The sequence below is a fragment of the Balaenoptera acutorostrata genome, chromosome 8, assembly GCF_949987535.1.
Source record: "Balaenoptera acutorostrata chromosome 8, mBalAcu1.1, whole genome shotgun sequence".
Taxonomy (NCBI): domain Eukaryota; kingdom Metazoa; phylum Chordata; class Mammalia; order Artiodactyla; family Balaenopteridae; genus Balaenoptera; species Balaenoptera acutorostrata.
In genome coordinates, this window is record NC_080071.1 from 75,318,879 (window position 1) to 75,331,638 (window position 12,760).

The following is a 12,760-nucleotide window of genomic DNA, read 5'->3' on the forward strand; positions in this document are numbered from 1 at the left end:
ACTGAGTCACACAGTAGAAGAGATGGAAAGGGGATTAAGGGAAGGAGGGAGAGGAAGGGGAGGTTTCCAGGCCCAGTTCCCAGCCTTCCTCCCTGGATTCTTTCTACATTCTTCTGTCTTCTCTCCTGAATCAGATGTATCTCTTAGGGCTTGAGCCCTTAACTCCTTCCTTGCCAACCTACTTGTAGAGTCTCAAGCTGGACAGGCAAAGGTGTCTCCATCCTGGCCCCTGGAAGAGCATCTTAGACAATACTCCAGAGAAGATGGTGACCCTACTGGTGATGTCTTTCGCTGCAGCCACTAACCAGACTAAATAGTAGTGGCCACTACTGTAGCCACTTACCCATCCCTGACATTCACTTCATTTCTAACACCCCTCCCACACCCCCACTTTCATCCCATTCCTAAGCCCTACTCCATACCTGGTCCCAACCCCAACTCCAACCTCCCTGAATCTCACTTACCCCGTCCCAACCTCCCTGAATCTCACTCACCCAGTCCCCAGACTCAGTCTATTTCTGGATCTCTCCTTATTCCTGACATTCCTGACCAGGGAAGCCCCCATTGAATAGTCTTGGCACCCTTGTTTAAAGTTATATGACCAGGGACTTCTCTGGTGGCACAGTGGTTAAGAATCCTCCTGCCCAGTGCAGGGGACACGGGTTCGATCCCTGGTCCGGGAAGATCCCACATGCCATGGAGCAACTAAGCCTGTGCACCACAACTACTGAGCCTGCACTCTAGAGTCCATGAGTCACAACTACCGAGCCCATGTGCCACAACTACTGAAACCCGAGCGCCTAGAGCCCATGCTCCACAACGAGTGAAGCCACTGCAGTGAGAAGCCTGCGCACCACAATGAAGAGTAGTCCCCGCTCGCCGCAACTAAAGAAAAGCCCACGCGCAGCAACGAAGACCAAATGCAGCCAAACAAATTTTTAAATAAATAAATAAAGTCATTTGACCATTTATGGTTTATTCTGGGCTCTTTATTCTCAGGTCCTTTTTATCCTTTGGCTCCACCAGCCTAAGTGTGTTGGGCAGACTTTTTGCCTCATTGTCACAAAGTGACTGGCTCAGCTCTACACATCATATCCTATAACCGTATTCAAAGGCAGGAACCAAGGATATGTATGTGTGTGTGTGTCTTTTAAATCAGGAATATATCCCAGGAGTCCCCTGGTCCCAGTAGACTTCCTCTTAAGCAACAGTGCACTGAAGCCAGTTTGTGAAAGCACATTATTACATTATCTAGATTTTGTGAGCTTGTTGCTAAACACCACCACCCTTGAAACCGGCCATGGTAAGAGCATTTATTTACACCACAGAACATTAAGACTTTCTCCCAGGAAAGTGGTTTACCAGCACACTATTGCCTTTGAGTCTTACTAATCAGAACCAAATGATATGGCCACTCCTAGTTTAAGGGAGTCTTAGAAAGTGAGTATCTGTCATTTTCAGCCTCTCTCAAGGGAGGTGGACTTCGTTAGCAGGCAAGGAAAGGGAGAGTTGGGGAAGCAACCAATGGTGTTTGACACTAATGCCTCCCAATGGTGGGAAATTTTTGTAATCACTTAAAAGAATATCTTCAAAGAATGTCTGCCAGAAGACAGAGTGCTGTGGTCTCAGTGGTGGGATGGGCCGAGCTCTAGCAGTTGACATGGTAATTACGGTAAGAGGTGGGGGCCAGGGCTTTCGAATCCATAGCTGGGGGCCTAGTAAGGATGTGGCCTCAGCCACTTCCTGTAACCACAGTGGGGGGCTGCCCTGACACAAGGCTGTGAGCAGCCAGAGGACATGCGGCTTGGGGCGGATGCTGAAGGGAAGGGGGGAGCCCTGCGCGCGGTCTCAGAGGGTAGTAGAAGTGTTCCCTGAAGAAGAGCCAACAAAGGAAGGCCTGCCGTCCTTGACCAAGAACTCCTTGCTGACCAGGCCATGGATGGCCATGATTCTGAGGAGTCCGTGGCGAAACTTCTGGCCAATGAAGACGTAGATGAGAGGATTGAGGCAGCTGTGGAGGAAGCCCAGGATCTCGGTGGCATCCAGGGCCCGGCCAATGTCATTGCGGCGCTCACAGGTCTCTGCGATCACCCGGACCCTCATGAGGGTGTCTGCAACCAGGACCAGGTTGTAGGGCAGCCAGCAGAGCAGGAAGACGAGCACGACAGCAAAGATGACCCGCATGGCCCGGTGCTTCTGCCCCATGTGGGCTGCAAAGAGCGTGCGCAGGGTGAGTCCGTAGCAGATCAGCATGACCAGCAGGGGCAGGAGGAAGCCAAAGGTCTGGGGCAGGACCCGCATCACCATCCGCCATTTTGTCGTATTGGCACCCATGTCCTCGTAGCAGGCTGGGCTGGAATAGGGTGGTTGATAAGCCTCACGGAAGACGAAGATGGGTAGGGCCAGGATCAAGGACAGGACCCAGATGCCTAAACATATGAACTTGACCCAGTGCCGCTTCTGGGTCAGCGTGCGTGTGGCATGGACAATGGCCAGGTAGCGGTCCACGCTGATGCAGGCCAGCAGTAGAATACCACTGTAGAAGTTGACTTCCTTCAGGAGTGAGACCACCTTGCACAGGGGTGTGCCAAAGATCCAGCCCTTTGCCTTGGAGGTGGCCCAGATAGGCAAGGTCAGGGCGAAGAGCAGGTCAGCCATGGCCAGGTTCAGCAGGTAGACATCGGTGACAGAGCGGCCCACCCGGCTGTATAAGATGACCAGCATCACCAGGGAGTTTCCCAGGAGGCTCAGCAGGAAGACCAGGGCATAGATGATGACCACAGCATACTTGTTGAGTGTTTCAGTGTCCATCTTACAGGGACTATAATAATGTTCTTCTGTGGGTGGCGTGCCGGTGAAATTTGCAAACTCATCCTCAAACAACTGCCACAAATCAGTGTAATTAAATAAATCATTCAGGATGATAGTCATGGTTTGATCTGGTTGAAAGATTAGAAGGAAGGAAAGGTGATTTAGTAACTCAGATTCAAGTCACTCTCATCAAGGATGTGATAACGGGACTTCCCTGGTGGTGCAGTGGATAAGAATCCGCCAGCCAATGCAGGGGACACGAGCTCGAGCCCTGGTCCAGGTAGATCCCACATGCTGCAGAGCAACTAAGCCCGCACCCCACAACTACTGAACCTGCGCTCTAGAGCCCGTATGCCACAACTACTGATCCCACATGCCACAGCTACTGAAGCCCACACACCTAGAGCCTGAGCTCTGCAACAAGAGAAGCCACCGCAATGAGAAGCTTGCACACCACAACGAAGAGTAGCCCCCGCTAGCCACAACCAGAGAAAGCCCGCGCAGCAATGAAGACCCAATGCAGCCAATAAATTAAGTAAGTAAGTAATTAAAAAGGACGTGATAATGGTTACTGGGATATCTTCTGCTTCTCTTCTAGTTTGGTAGCTGGAGATCCCTTCTTTCATCTCTATCTCGGTCTGCTTTAGAGATCAGCTTCAACGTGTTGTCAACTTTCCATAACTCCGAGGCTTGAGTGTGGGATAAGACGGACTACAGGGAAAAACCTCTGCTGTTGGTCGGCCCTACAATGGCATCAGCTCTACCTGTAATACTGCCTCTGTGCTCTCTTTGGCTTTCTCCATCCTCAGCCATGTCTGTGCATTCAGATGGGAGGACCAGCTTGGTCCTATACATTCATGGGAGGGCCAGAATCAGGCAAAATGGAAGGAGGAAAACCTTCCTCAGATGTCTTCATCTGCTCAGATGTCCCTTTCTATGTTATCTCCCCTCCGTGCCGTGCAGCCTGTGAGATCCCAGTTCCCTGACCAGGGATCGAACCCAGGCCCCAACAGTGAAAGCGCTGAGTCCTGACCACAGGACTGCCAGGGAATTCCATCCCTGATTCTTGTTTAACCTTCTTAAAATCTACTGAGGGAAGAAAATGATAGCAATGGATTGCATTAAAGTGTATTTTAAGGGACTTTCCTGGCGGTCCAGTGGTTAAGACTCCATACTTCAATCCCTGGTTGGGGAACTAAGATCCCACATGCCGTGCGGCGCAGCCAAAAAAACAAGTGTATTTTAAGCCTTTTCTCTAAGGGAGCAATAAATGTTTGGGTCCTCTGTCTAAAGGAAGTGTAAGCATTTCAGAGAAGCCCCCATCTTGGTCCATGAAATCACCCCCTAAACATTCACAGAATCGTTCAACAGTTTTCAAATATCTTTTAAAATTGTGAAACATTTGCTGAAGCAAAATCTTACCAGCAGCCCAATATGTAAAACAGATAAAAACTCATCTACTGGGGAGGGAGGGTGTGCCGCTCTCTCCATCCAGACAGCCACTATGGAGGTTCCCACAAAACCCCCAGGGCTCTTCCGAGAACAATCTGAAAACCTATGAAAAGTTACCAAGACTGGAAATAAGGATACCTGCTATCCAGTCCTCACTCTATCCTGATTCTGTCATTAATGAGTTACATGACCTTGAATGGGCCCTTTTACCTCTACAGGTTTCCATTTTCTCATCCAAATTGAGGGAGGCAGAGTAAATAACCCCTGAGATGCTTCCAAGCCTGAAGTTCTATGAGTTCATTTCGATTCACACATTTTAATATCCCCGCCAGGACTGCATTTTCACAGAAGACAAAGTCTTAGGGCAAAGCAATAAACATCAGATTGGGGAAAGTCATCCTCTTGCCTGTAAAAGGGAGAGGTATGAAAGGAGGAGATGAGAAGGCTGTGGCCTCCTTGTCACCATGTATAAGGACAGGGTTGAATACACGGTCGCAAGGGAGGAGGCAGGGAGTCAACTGAGCAGAAGTCACAGGTCCCAGACAAATGGATGCATTTTCTAAAATACAGTCAAACCAAGTCACCCTGCCCCAAAGAAAGGCCTGGCAAACAGAGGTGGCTTCCTACCTGAGTCACTGGCCATGTGTGTCCCACTGTAAGAGCCTGGAATTCAGAGACCAGAGTGACTTAACACTGAGAGAGAACTTGATTAATAAAATGAAATAGGGAAGGCACGTCACAGCCCAGCTCCTCCCTGAGCCCTGCCCATGTCTATATTTGGAGAACAGGTTAAGTCAAGCGATCACAGGGCATCAGAGACTCCCAGGGTCCACATGTCCAAGCAGGGGAACCAGGCATGAAGATGGAGTTCAGGGTCCATCATCTGAATTCTCCACTCTGTAAATGACTATTTTTACTGTCTTCCTTTTCTTGCATTTACTTCCATTTATTTCCAGGCAAGCTTCCACCTTGCCTGACATGAATAAAGGGCAAAAGACTTGACTTTGCATGGTAGAGACTTCAGAATGAATTCAAAGTAGGAGGGCCTTGTAGGAGTCGTCCACTAGGGGGGACTAGGGGGCAACCCAGTGGGAAGGAGGTAGAAGATTGCACTTGACCTGTGTTTGGACAGCAAGCACACAATTATTACTTAAACTCTAGACTTCTTTGGGAAGCTTTGGTGGAGAAAGCTTGTTGGCCCATGAAATCACGCCCTAAACAGTTTTCAAATATCTTTTAAAATTGTGAAACATTTGCTGAAGCAAAATCTTTGTTGGTGGAGCTTTGGAGGGAGAACTAAACCCCCTCCACCGCCAGTCGCTCCTTGGTACAACCACTGCCAACTCACGACTGTTGATTAGAATGGCCCTGAGGCTGGGGGCCACTCCTGGAATCTGGCTGGACCACAGGGAGACCATCGGAGCTGCGGCAGTCGGTGAATGGAGGAGTGGGGGTCATGTCATTCTCCCCACTTTCAGTAATGATGGATGGCATCTCTGGGAACCTGCCTCAGCTGCTCGCAGCAGCTAATGTCTGTCCCTTAGCTTTACCTCTGGTACTTTAGTCACTTCTCCATTATAACATGAACCCTACCGTTCTGTAACGATGTGTTTACAAGTCAGCCTGTCCCACTAGACCATGGGCTGCCAGAGACCCTCTCCAATTTTCTGCCAGGAAACAGAGTAAGTGCTCACTCAATGGTTGTAGAATAAACGACATTAGTCATGTCTCCTTTGATTCATGCATCGTGGATCCCCACCATGATTCAGGGTGTCTATCACTTGAAGCCACACAGTCTATATAAGGTGTGCCTGAAAGCTGCACTTCCATACAGCCGAGCTAGTCTGCCTGCCCTTTCCAAACCATCCTCTACTGTTTAGAGTTGGTGCTAACCTATGCAAGCATAAATCCGGCCCCTACCACCAATGCCGAATTTATCATGGCACTGGTACCTACAATTCTGCCACGGGCAAGCATATTTCTTAAACTAAGTCATGCTCTCCTCCTGGGTTCTCTTATCCTTTATAAGTAATAGCAGGAAGTGTAAGGAGACAATTGCCCTGGGGTTACCCATGCTTTGCTTTTACAGGTGTTGACCAATTGTGATCTGATGCCTAAACTAGAAAGAACTTGAAGATGGGGTAGTCCCTCGAGGGAGCAGACATTACTCCTATTAATCATCTAGGGAAAAGGTAGCTCCTGGAGCAGAAGATAGGGAACACAAGAGAAAACAGACTGCCCAAGTTGTGTACTGCCAAAGCCTATACCCACTCAAGTGCAAGCTGAGAGAGTATTTGCCACGAGGGGGCAGCAGTCACTGGACAGGGTAGTCTTTGCAAGGAAGAGACCCATTGAGAGAGACCAGGGAGACAGCAGCCTGATCTAAGACCTGGTTTTAAACTCCTCTTTGTGTATAATTCCCTTCTGCTTTCCCAGGCCCTCACTCAAGTTGGTTCAGCATTCCAGTCTATTTCAACTAATCACTGGGGTCCTAGGGAAGGGTCTGGTACTCCCTCAAACCCAAGGAGTAAAAGGGAAGCAGCCCCTCTGGATGAGCATGGGGGTGGCAATGGTGGTAACTTAGGTCTCCAGTGGGAAGACGATCTGGAGGACAAGAGTTGAAAAGAATCTTTCCCTTCATGGTGGGAAAGAGCATTTCACTGAAGGAGGGGGTAAGGCACATACAGATGTGCTTGGAATAAAATTTTACCCACTTGAAAATGTTCCGGCAAGTTCGCCCACCCAACGTATCTTCCATATGTCACTTTCCACTTATAACGGCTCCCTCTTAAATGGATCTATAATGTTCCTAATGGGAGAGCATTTTTCCATTCTGTGCAGAACATCCAGTGCCACAAAGATTGTTGTGACACGTGCAGCCCAAATGCCAGTCCTCTGACAAAATGCAGGGGCCTGTTCTTGCCATTCTCTTTTAGAAATGGCAGCTTGTATGCAAGACCATGTGAACAGCACAATATAGCTGTAAGGATATCTATTTTGTCCCTTTGTCAGCTTTGATGCCAGCATCAGCATCTCTTCTCATCCCTGCAGAAGAATCCACTTGGACCTGGGGACCAAAGTAGAGGCAAGGGAGGTGGAGGAGAAGGTTCACCCCTCTCCCCGGTGATGGTCCCCATTGCCATAGTGACAGGGTCAAGGGCAAGTATATGATCTAAGATGATCCCACTCAGAGCCAAGTTCAGGATGGTTGTTTAATGACTGTGGAAAAGCAAGTATGTAGTCTTGTTGCTGCTGCAAATCATTTTGCTACCATAAATGGCAAACCAGCCCAGAGACAAAAACTAACACTTGGAGGAGGACAGAACAGAGAGAATCACAGAAAAACTGAGCCAGGGCCCTGAACATACCGTACCCAGAGGTCTTCTTCTCTGTGTACTTTTCAGTTACATGAGCCAGTAAATTGTCTTTGTTGTTAAGCCCAGTTCAAATGGAGTTGTCTGGTACACGCAACCAAAACTGTGCCCAGTTGAGAGAGTTCTGGAACCCAACAGTGATCTAGGATGAGAGGAGAGGGGAGGGAATGTCAGTGTGTCACTGGGTCCAGGCAGACAGTCAGGTAACAGCAGGACTTGACAGGGGTGTGTCCTGGGGCTGCAGACCCCCCAGTCCTGGTTGCCAGCCTCTGGTGGAAGCCAGAGAGGAACCTTGGAGAGTGAGCAGGTGAGACCCCAGCTGAGGACACTCTCCTGAATGAACTCAGAAATCCTCACGAGGGACTGAGAAACCCCTGCTTTGGAGGCAGACAGACCATGATTCAAACATTGGCTTTCCTTTAACAGTTTTTGACCTTGGACACATTTCTTTTTTTTTTCTTTTTTTTTTAAATTTTATTTATTTATTTATTTATTTATTTATTTATGGCTGTGTTGGGTCTTCGTTTCTGCGCGAGGGCTTCCTCTAGTTGCGGCAAGTGGGGGCCACTCTTCATCGCGGTGCGCGGGCCTCTCACTATCGCGGCCTCTCCCGTTGCGGAGCACAGGCTCCAGACGCGCAGGCTCAGCAATTGTGGCTCACGGGCCTAGTCGCTCCGCGGCATGTGGGATCTTCCCAGACCAGGGCTCGAACCCGTGTCCCCTGCATTGGCAGGCAGACTCTCAACCACTGCGCCACCAGGGAAGCCCGGACACATTTCTTAACATGTATCAAAATATCCTTACCCATAAAAATGGGGATACTTGGGACTTCCCTGGTGGCACAGTGAATAAGACTCCGCGCTCCCAATGAGGGGGCCCAAGTTCGATCCCTGGTCAGGAAACTAGATCCCACATGCCGCAACTAAGACCCGGTGCAACCAACCAGATAAATAAAATTTTTTTTTTAATGGGGATACTTGCCTCATGGAGCTATGTGATGATGAAATGGGGTAAGATCACAGGCTCTAGAACCAAATCACCTCGGTGCAAATCCCAGCTCTGTCCCTGGCCAGCTGTGTGCATTGGGAAGCTAGATAACCACTCTGTGCCTCAGTCTTCTCCTCTGTAAAATGAGACTAAAAGCAGGAGCCAGCTCATAGGGTTGGTATGAGGATCGTTGAGTAAATTAAAGTGCTTCGTATAGTATCTGGCAGATAATAAATGTTCCATGACTTGTAGCTGTCTATATACAGTCCTGTTGGGTGAATACGTATCAGACTCACTAAACAATGCAAACCCTCTGACCCTGCAATCCCACTTACATGAGGGAAGGAAAAAAGGAAAGAAGTAGGAACAGGGAGGAAGAGGGAGGATAAAGTTTATCTTGGAGTTGTTTATAATAATAAAATTTGGTAATATTTCAATACCCTTCAAAAAACTTTTTTTTACAAATTATAGTAGATCTGTAAAATAGAACACTATGTTTCTATTAAACACAATAATGTATAGCTACTATTAATGCTGTGGAAAGGTATCTATAATAGAAGCAGAATGTACAGGATGATAACATTTTGTAATAAATATATTTATGTATGTGCACAGGCAGAAAATAAGAGAGTCGAAATGTCAACAGTGGTTATCTTTGGGTGTTGGGATTACGGATATTTGCTTTCTTGCGTATATCCTTTGATGTGGCCCAATTTCTAAAATGAGCATTAATTTTGCAATCAGGAAAAAAAAATGTATTCAGCCATTTTCATTCAAAAGTAAATAAATAACACTCTGATGGTCACGTTCCTTCTCCTCCCTCAGATTTGCCTGTCCAGCTAGGCTGGTGATCAGATGTCCAAGACTCTGAGCTTCCTCCTAACTCCTCAACCCTTCAGTCCGCTACAGTCGCCTTCACCTCGGGGCCCAGTACCACCCACCCCGTTCTCTACTATTGTACTTTTCAGACTGAATACACTCATTTCTAGGACTCTTTCTCCCACCAAACCGGGAATAGGCAAGACTCTGACACAGAGCAGTGATTAATAAAGCATCTCTTCCTTTCCTCCTTGCCCCTCTGTAAAGGATTCTATTTTGCAACCGTAGTGCCCAGCAAAGTGTGTGACACATACTTGTAGATGCCAAACAGGGAGTGGGCCTGTGATTGTGCAGTAGTACAGGGCCCCATGCTCGGAAGAGCCCTGCGCTTGGGGTGTAATGCTCTGTGGCCAGATAAAATTATGATTTTATCTTGGAATTTGTGTTTCGTAATTGAGGTCTGATGAGGCAATGGAACACGCACAGGGACTTAGAGCTCAGCTCTAGTGCAGTCCCACCTCTTGTTGCCTCCCTGGGACAAGGGGCTCAGCCTCCCACTCCCCCCACCCCCAAATACCCCGAGCCTCAGGGAGTGCAACATTAGATAGAAAATAAAAAACACTCTGTCCTCCTTTTCTTTGGAGGGGGGCATACCATGTAGCTTGTGGGAGCTTAGTTCCCCGACCAGGGATCAAACCCGGACCCCCTGCAGTGGAAGCGTGGATTCCTAACCACTGGACCACTGAGGAATTCCCCAGTCTGTCCCCTTGAGAAAAAGACCATGGAAGAAAGAAACAAGCTTTTTCCTGCTTTTTGAACAAGCGGCCCTGCATTATCATTTTGCATTGGGTCCTGCAAATTATGCAACCAGCCCAGACACCAAATAAATATTTCTTAGGTGGGTGAAATATTGAAGGAGTGGAGAAGAGATAAATGGCAGACTGGACTTTTTACCTGAGTTCAGGTGATGGCAACTCCATCCTTCCAACAGCTCAGGCCAGAATTCGTGGACTCATCATTGACACGTCTTTATCTCTTACACCCAACATTCAATCTACCAGAAAATTCTGCTAACTCTACCAAAATAAATTCCAACTCCTATTTTCTCATCTCCTCTACTGCTATTGCCCTGGCCCCTGCCACCATCCCTTCTCACCTAAATCGCTAAGGTGACCTCCCAGTCTCCCCTGTGTCTGCCCCTTCTCTCCTACAGTCTGTTCTCATCACACCAGCCAGAGTAATCTGTTTATGTTTTAAGTCAGACCGTGTCATGCCTTCTTACTAACCTCCAATGTCTCCAAAGGATGAATTTTACTGCTTTCATTTTTTTAAGTGCATTTTAAGTAACTGCACAGTGGAGAAACCAGACAAACACTACCTTCATTCACCAAGTGAGGAAGGCTGATGCCACCAGGGATGCTGTGTGGGTCTCACGTACCCTCGAGACGATGTGAAGTGAAGGGCACCTCACCTCTGTGGTAGTCTCTCCAAAAACCCATCACCCCATCTAATCATGAGGAAAACATCAGACATGCCCAGATTGGGGCATATTCTACACAATACCTGGCCAGCACTCCTCAACTCTGTCAAGGTCATGAAAAGCAAGGAAAGACTAAGCAAAACTATCACAGACCAAGGAGATTGGGGAGCCATGCCAACTGAATGCCATGGGGAACCCTGGATTGGATCTTGGTACAGAAAGAGGAGATAATGGAAAATCTAGAAAAATCCAGGTAAAATCTGGAGTTTAGTTAATACTTGCTATTAACGTTGTTACTTATTTTGTTTTATTGCCTTTTTTTTTAATTTTTTATTATTTTTTTGGCTGCATTGGGTCTTCATTGCTGCCGCGGGCTTTTCTCTAGTTGCGGCGAGTGGGGGCTACTCTTTGTTGCGGTGCGCGGGCTTATTGTGGTGGCTTCTCTTGTTGTGGAGCACAGGCTCTAGGCGCGTGGGCTTCAGGATTTGTGGCACGAGGGCTCAGTAGTTGTGGCGCATGGGCTTAGTTGCTCCGTGGCGTGTGGGATCTTCCCGGACCAGGGCTTGAACCCATGTCCCCTGCATTGGCAGGCAGATTCTTAACCACTGCACCACCAGGGAAGTCCCAGAGCTTTATTTTTTAAATCAGAAATAGGTACTGAATTTTGTCAAAGGCCTATCAAGATAGTCATATGGTTTTTTTTTCTTCTTAGATATATTAGCGTGTGAATTATATTAATGGTTTTCTAACATTGAGTAATGCTTGCATTGGGGGTGACATAGCCCACTTAATCATGAAAAAAAAGTGAATTTGATAAAAGTGAAAGTCCTTAAATAGCCTTTAATGCTTTCTCCATCACTCCTCCACCCCCTGCACTCTGGGCCACAAACCCGGTGGCTTAAACAACAGAAAAGTATTTTCTCACAGTTCTGGAAGCTGGAAGCCCAAGACCAGGGTGTCAGTAGGGTTGGTTCCTTCCAAGGGCTGCGAGGGAGAATCTGTTCCAGGCCTCTCCCCTAGCTTCTGGTGGTTTGCTAACAACCTCTGGCATTCCTTGATTGTGGAAACATCACTACAGTCTCTGCCTTCATCTTCACATGGTGTTCTCCTTGTGTGCATGTGTTTGTGTCCAAATTTCCCCTTTTTATAGGACAACAATTATGTTGGATTAGGGTCCCCTCTGATGACCTCATCTTAATTAATTAATCTGCAAGGACCCTATTTCCAAATAAGGTCCCCTTTTTTTTTAATTTAAATTTTATTTATTTTATTTTTTTATTTTTGGCTATGTTGGGTCTTTGTTGCTGCGCGCGGGCTCTCTCTAGTTGTGGCGAGCTGGAGCTACCCTTCGTTGCGGTGCGCGGGCTTCTCACTGCGGTGACTTCTCTTGTTGCCGAGCACGGGCTCTAGGCGCACGGGCTTCAGTAGTGTGGCGCACAGGCTTCAGTAGTTGTGGTGCGCGGGCTTAGTTGCTCCACGGCTTGTGGGATCTTCCCAGACCAGGGCTCGAACCTGTGTCCCCTGCATTGGCAGGCGGATTCTTAATAAGGTCCCATTTTGATGTAGTGGAGGTTAGGGCTTCAACATATGAATTTGGGGGGAAGGGACACAATTCAGTCCATAATACTCTCTAATCGTATCCTCTTTTGTCCCTTAGAGCTCTGCTCCGGCCACATTGGCCTGCTGGCTTTGCTCCTGCCTTAGGGCATTGCCTCCGCAGTTCACGCTTCTGGTAATGCTCTTCTGTAGATGCTCCTGCAGGTAATTCCCTCGCCTCCTCCAAGTTTTTGCTCAGATGCTACCTTCTCACTGGGGCCCAGCCTGCCCACCTATTTAC

General features: G+C 47.9%; 1 protein-coding gene across 1 annotated transcript; it reads right to left on the reverse strand.

Annotated features, from left to right (window-relative positions):
* Nucleotides 1-1,008: 1,008 nt before the first annotated feature.
* LOC103014593 (C-X-C chemokine receptor type 2) lies at nucleotides 1,009-4,931 on the reverse strand. The gene is made up of 2 exons (XM_057551506.1): nucleotides 4,891-4,931; nucleotides 1,009-2,939 (listed from the first exon to the last, which is right to left on the reverse strand). Exons 1-2 carry the CDS (start codon nucleotides 4,904-4,906, stop codon nucleotides 1,849-1,851), a joined length of 1,107 nt encoding a protein of 368 aa, XP_057407489.1. The 5' UTR covers nucleotides 4,907-4,931; the 3' UTR covers nucleotides 1,009-1,848.
* Between the last annotated feature and the right edge of the window lie 7,829 nt (nucleotides 4,932-12,760).